Here is a 6,776-nt window from a genome sequence, read left to right as displayed (position 1 = left end):
AAACTCAGGCGTGCAAGTCAAAAGGGGTATCGTGTCCTTAGCATCGTGTTCCAACCTATGTGTTTTAAAGAAAAAGTTCTAAAATGATGGCATCAGCTTAGTGATAATTGTGCAGTATTAAAAATCAATAGACATGCTAGTGGGAATTCTACTTTGCCAGAAAACATTTTCAATTGAATACTGCTCTAAAATAAAAGGAATCAACACCGTACCATAATTCAAAAACACAACCCAATCAGGAGCCAATTCATTTATGAAACCCGACGTATGTTCTGAAAACTCTCCGCCTCTTCGTCTCAAAAAGCAATAACTTCAGTCTGACAAATCCTATGAGCAGACCGATAATCCAATATAACTCAGACCAATTCATTCTATAATAATCACGTATAGCTCATCTTCAGAATGTCAACTATATATTGCTGGTTGTTGGTATATAAATATATAAAAAAATACATCATCACCAAGAATTAATCCAAGTTATCATATCCATAGAACACACTAAACATGGCAAAATTTGAGAAAATGTTGGTGGCTTTGTTTATATGTGTAGTCGTACTCGTTGTCAACATCGTCCAAGTGGATGGCAACTTTTCGAAGAGCATGTATCTCACATGGGGTGTTCAACATGCATCGATTATGGGCGAAGACCTTCATCTAGTGTTGGACACAACCTCAGGTGAAAATTCTATGCTTCTTTAGCATGCATTAATTAAGTATAAATTTGGATTTCACTAGACATGGGTCTCTTGGAATGAGAAAATTTGTGCGTATAATATTATCTGTTCTCATTTTCTCCAAACACAAGTTGCTTTTTGGTATCAGGATCTGCTGCTAAATCGAAGAGATCATTCTTATTTGGAAGCATTGAAATGCTAATCAAGCTCATACCAGGCAATGCCGCAGGAATAGTAACAGCCTACTATGTAAGTCAAAGTCACATGAGCTAAAAAGGTCACCATAATCTCTTATACTTTCCACACAAAATGGATTGCTAATGCTTCTCCCAAAATATTGTGTACAGTTATCCTCCACGGGAAGTCAGCATGATGAGATAGATTTTGAGTTCTTAGGCAACATTACAGGACAACCATACACTGTCAATACCAACATATATACACAAGGAAAAGGAAACAAAGAGCAGCAATTTTACCTCTGGTTTGACCCAACTGCTGACTTTCACAACTACACCATTCACTGGAACCCCACGCAAATTGTGTAAGTTGATGACAGCACAATTATTTAACTGCTATCTAAGGATGTGATGATCTTTAACTATCACTGCACTGCTATCTCAGGTGGTATGTTGATGGTCTGCCGATTCGGGTTTTTCAGAACTACGAAAATCACGGTGTTGCGTATCCAAACAAGCATGGAATGAGGGTATACAGCAGCCTATGGAATGCAGATGACTGGGCAACTAGAGGAGGGCTTGTTAAGACTGACTGGAGAGGTGCACCATTCATAGCCAGCTTTCATCATTTCAGAGCAAGGGCTTGCAAGTGGAATGGGGCAGTGAGCATCAATCACTGTGCCTCCAATGTCCCTGCAAATTGGTGGATTTCTCCCCTATACAAGCAGCTAAGTTACTCCGAAAAAGGCCAGTTGAACTGGGTCAGAAAGAATTACATGATCTACGACTACTGCGCCGATTCCAAGAGATTCAACGGCCAGTTGCCTCCAGAATGTTCTAAAACACAACTCTAACCATAAGGATCAGATGCTGCTTCTTTTTTTTTTTTTTTCTCAGTCATTGCCCCATTTTTTAAAGCCTCGCAAGGCTTGGTGACTCATTCTTGCTCACCAAGAACTAATAATGCTGCTTTGTATGCTTAGTTATCTACTTAACACACAATAAATTTTCATCATCGCCAAAAGAGGACAATGCTTTGGTAATTTCCGTGCTGAGAACTGAACAGGCCTAATAAACTACTGTAATTTTGAAAAAATAAAACCTAGCTCGGGACATGATTACAATTTGACGATACAACAAAACTTGAATCTAACAATGGAAGTAACAGAATGACGCATAAATAGAGATAGTTGAAAGGTTAGGAATTGATACAAAGGAAAAGGCCGGAAACGATAAAAGCGGTACCGAGGGATGCGCGAAGAAGGTGGGTGCGTTCGCCGAGGAGGATGCCGAAGACGGCGGTGGCGGCGAAGGTGGTGGCGTTGGTGACAGGGACGGCGAGGGAGAGTGGGGCGTGTGAGAGGATGGCGAAGAAAGTGAGGGAGGCGGAGAGGTTGACGAGGAAGGGGATGGAGTACTGCCAGATCAATAGGAGCTTGAACCAGTTGCGGAGGGACAACAGTGCTCTCTGGTACAGCTTGGCGTTGGGATCTGCCCTTGATGTGGATTTCACAGCTTGGTCCCATAGAACGGCACCCCGGCGCATGATAGCATTTGTGGCGCCCCATACCAAACCCACTGCGATCATCTTCTCCACTTCCCCTACCATCTCTGATTCTCTGATCTCAGGCTCAGGCGCTCAGCTACCGTCCTGTCCCAAATTAACTTCCATCGCAATTTGCAGCAGCTAGCTCTTGGGCTGAGCTATTTCTTATTTGGGCCGCAATTTTGTGAAACTGTTAACTCCTATGTCGTAAAAAAGGGACAATTTACCTATTTAAAACAATTGTAAGAAATCTTTATCTAATTACAACAATTGGAAAGTACATACGTTTATGTCTTGTTTCATTTTCTATAGAAACCGTGGGAGCTTAACACGGTTTCTAAATGAACATAAACCGTGCCTGCTAGCCAGATTTTAGGTTGAAGAACATTTGAAGGTAAACAGTAGGTAGCAGCCACGGTTTACTAGTGGAGAAAGCAGCACATAAACCGTGGGAGACAGCTACAGTTTATGAAGAAAATGGTTTGTGCATAAAATACTAGAGACAGCCACGGTTTATGAGTGTGCAGGTATAAATATGGAAGCCGTGGTTGGTGAGGGCAGATCATTTGTGAGGTTTCAAAAATTTGGAGAAGGTTGGTGGCTGAGAGAGAAAGATAGTTTTGTGGTTGAGTAGCCGGTTTGAGATTCTGAACCAGCTGAGTGGCGGACCGATGGAAGAAGAAACTCGCATGTACCGGTTAAATGACGTCGCACATGTGGCTGGATATATCGACCAAGAGGTTGGTTAAACGACCTTTTTATTATTATTTTCTTTAATGTTGTTATTATTAATGCTAGTTGTGTTGTTAGTATTATAACAATTATTATGGAAATTGTTATTGTTATCATAAATGTGAGTTTTTTATTTTTATTATTTTTCTAATTTTGTTATTGTTAAAATTATTTTTCTAGTTTGACTTGTTAGTGTTATTTTCGCTGTTCTTATTATGGTTATTATTATTATTGATATTAGCAGGAGTTGTTAGTATTGTTGTATGTTGAGATTTCGTTATCCATCTTTTTGCAGCCTACTAGGGTTATTAGCGGTGTCCGGAGACAACAGAATATGCCTTTACACGACCGTATTATACCGTATCTTGAAACCGCGGGCTTGTATCACTTGGCTAGGTTGAATAGTCAGTGGTTCTGGGTTGATGAGCCTCTACTTAGCGCATTCATTGAGAGGTGGCGTCCTGAGACCCACACCTTTCACATGCTCTTTGGGGAGTGTACGGTCACCTTGGAAGACGTGGCCTATCAGCTGGGTTTGCCGATTGATGGGGAGTCTGTGAGTGGGTGCCTTAGTGAGTTTGCCGATTCCAACACGCGGTACTCAACACCTCGACGGATGCTATAGTCCTTCACACTCAGAACAGCTTCATCTTTACTCTGGAACGATTGCCCAATCTAAAATTATGTAGACAAACCCCCAATTGTAGCAACTTCCGCTGGCTGTTCACCCAGAGCCTCCAAGTTTAGAGTGGAGAAGTGTGGAGGGTACTGTTGTGTGCCAGAACTTGAAGGCGCTTGTTGTGCATGTGGATTAGCACCTGTGTCATCATCGCTGTCCCCAAAGATATTTACAGGCTCCTGGTCAGAGTCATCGTTCCGCATTGCATTCTCTACTCGATCAGGTTTCCCAAAACCTTGAACTTCATCAACTATGGCATGACCTGTGTCCCCCTCAATGCCTGCTGCCGGACCCCAGGATTAGGCAAAGGTACAGAACCAACTGCCTCCGTTCATTCTAAATCAGCCACGAAGGAAGGGGATGCAACCTGCGGAACAGATGGCCAGACCGCAAGCATCGAACAAGACGCACCGCCTGCGGCAGTTGAGCTATGCACTGGAGCCGATGCCCCAGAACTATCGACAACAATCTCCAACTTCGCATACAGCTCGTGTATTCTGACCTTTGGAAAACTCCTAATGCAATGAAACAGAACCCTAATATCTTCGTCCGCCGCTAACACGAACGTATCATACTGAACACCGCTCGAGACTACAGCGATGGGAATCTTGTAGAATATCTTCTTCACCAACTTGCTCCCAAATACCCCAAACTTCTGCAAGATGCTATTCTTCACATCCGACAAAGTGCTTGATGAACTAATGAATACACTCAATGATTCTCTGTCAGTGAACTTCACACCATATTTTTTGCTTCTTTTAATTTTTCCAGAGCAATGTACTAAGACAAGAACACTCTCTTCCTCACTTGACATTGTGATAATGATCTCTTCACCAGCTTGAATCTCACTCACCTATATATAGAATTTCCATTCTCATAAACCGTGCTAGCTTACAAGGTTTTATGCCCATTGGAGGTCCTTCATAAACTGTTACTGCCAGCCATGTTTTATGCACATTTATCTTCATAAACCGTGGCTGCTTCCAGCGGTTTCTCTCTTTCATTTACCAAGGGTAAACCGTGGCTACCTACCACGGTTTACGTAGAGCTTTTCTTCCAAGTAAAACCTCCCTGCCAGCCACAGTTTATGTGTAACTATGAACCGTGGTTGGCTCCCACGGTTTATATAAATAGTGAAACAAGACACTCACGTATCAATTTTTCCATTGTTGTAATCTAGTAAACGTTTCTCTTGTTTATTTTAAATAGGTTATTTGCCCTAAAAAAAAAGGGAAGGAATCATCACCTAAAAAGAAAAAAAATGAAGGATAATTATCTCAAATTTTAAAATATATAAAACAAACCAAGTTGAGTTGGTCTAGTGGTTAGCTCACTAGTCCGCTTAAGCAAGTGTCGGGGGTTCGAATCCCGCCTTGTGTATGCAGTAACCCATTGACCAGCGACAAACCCTTAAATGAAGCTCAGTACTGGCGGCGGATTAGTCCTTAATCTGTCGGGTTGGGAGATACCGTGGAAAACCAAATATATATAACAGTCTTAATATTTATTTCCATTATCCAATACAACCCTCTTTTATTAGTCATTAATAGTGACTACTGATGTGAACATTAACTCGCACACATAGCGGTTAATTATCCATGTGTACAGTTTAGACAAATCAGTTTTAAGAATGAAGTATAAAATAGTCCCGAAAGAATTTAAAAATATCAAAACAGACACTGAAAATTTTTAAAAATTCTAAAATAGTCTATTTAAATTATTTATATATAATTATTTTTAAATTAATAAATGTTAACTTCTAAAATTTTCAATCTATTTATCTTAAATTTAATTATTTATATATACAAATTATTTTTATCTATTTTTTAAAAAATTATAAATTAAATTTGAAAAACACTATTTTTCAAAAAAGAATTAGAATAAAAAACACATTTATTTTTTACCATACAAGATATTAATTTAATTTAATTTATAAGTGAAATATTCTATGATCATTCTTTAATGATAAAGAAGAGAATGGACTAGTGTTGCTTAAAAAAATACAAAAACTCTCATTTAATATAAAATTTTTCACATTAGCAATTGGGAATATTTGTGCAAATATTTATGAAGATAACACTTTAGAACTTGCATGTAATGCAAATCAAGTCATCCATGAAGTCAAATTTATAAGTTTTAGTTAACTATTGTTTCACTCGATTTTTTGTAATATCGATAGGGTGTCGGAATCGAGCTTGTATCAAGATCTCAGTTCTGCGAGTAGATACGACTCCTCTCAAAGGAGTGAGCATGACCTGAAAATTACGTAACGTTTGTATCAAAGTAGACTGTGTCGAATTATTAATGGTAAATTATAATAAATAAGACTGAAAATACAAATAACTGAAAAGAACTTTGATTAAGTAAAAATGTGAGTAAATATGGAAATTAGCAGAAAACATAATAATGATGAAATATTTAAGATAGAAAAATTAAAAGAAAGAAACTAATAAAAAAAACAAAATAATAAAATGGGCTCCTAACACTCACATGCACTTACACTCCATGATCTTCTGTTGCATTATTCAGACTGAAAATTTTTGAAAGAGTTTGTGTGATGATCTAGTGTTTTTCATTGAAGTCCTCTTTTTCTTCTAAAACTTCTATTTATAGATCCTAAAGATAGACTTGTTCCTGAAAAATCTTAACCACGATCTAATTCCTTCTTTTTCTCAGGCCACGACCTTGCCTTGAATCTGAAGAATTCTCATAATGGTCTCTCCACGTTCTATTTTGCCTTGGCTTCCAAACCCACATTCTCGCATCGTGTTTAAATTTAACCACGTGGTGTATCTAATTTTAACCCATTTCATATCATTAAACTCTCAACCATGACTATTATTCTACTTGTAGTCGAAAATGTTATTCTCCGATAGCCAAATGGCTAATTCGTCGATCCTTCTCAAATTTGAATTGTAGTCAAATTACCTCTCAAGTCAAAATTCGTACCAACAACCACAAAATTAATG

General features: G+C 38.7%; 2 protein-coding genes across 2 annotated transcripts; one reads left to right on the top strand and one right to left on the bottom strand.

The window, feature by feature from the left end:
- Positions 1-244: 244 nt before the first annotated feature.
- Positions 245-2,577, bottom strand: LOC130965295 (uncharacterized). The gene is made up of 2 exons (XM_057890046.1): positions 1,151-2,577; positions 245-1,065 (listed from the first exon to the last, which is right to left on the bottom strand). Exon 1 carries the CDS (start codon positions 2,457-2,459, stop codon positions 2,049-2,051), a length of 411 nt encoding a protein of 136 aa, XP_057746029.1. The 5' UTR covers positions 2,460-2,577; the 3' UTR covers positions 245-1,065; positions 1,151-2,048.
- On the top strand, positions 505-1,704 carry LOC130965932 (probable xyloglucan endotransglucosylase/hydrolase protein 26). The gene is made up of 4 exons (XM_057890688.1): positions 505-676; positions 823-923; positions 1,022-1,215; positions 1,296-1,704. Exons 1-4 carry the CDS (start codon positions 505-507, stop codon positions 1,702-1,704), a joined length of 876 nt encoding a protein of 291 aa, XP_057746671.1.
- Positions 2,578-6,776: the final 4,199 nt, after the last annotated feature.

The sequence above is a fragment of the Arachis stenosperma genome, chromosome 3, assembly GCF_014773155.1.
Source record: "Arachis stenosperma cultivar V10309 chromosome 3, arast.V10309.gnm1.PFL2, whole genome shotgun sequence".
In the NCBI taxonomy this organism is placed as follows: Eukaryota; Viridiplantae; Streptophyta; class Magnoliopsida; order Fabales; family Fabaceae; genus Arachis; species Arachis stenosperma.
This window is presented reverse-complemented; position numbering and strand designations above follow the sequence as displayed.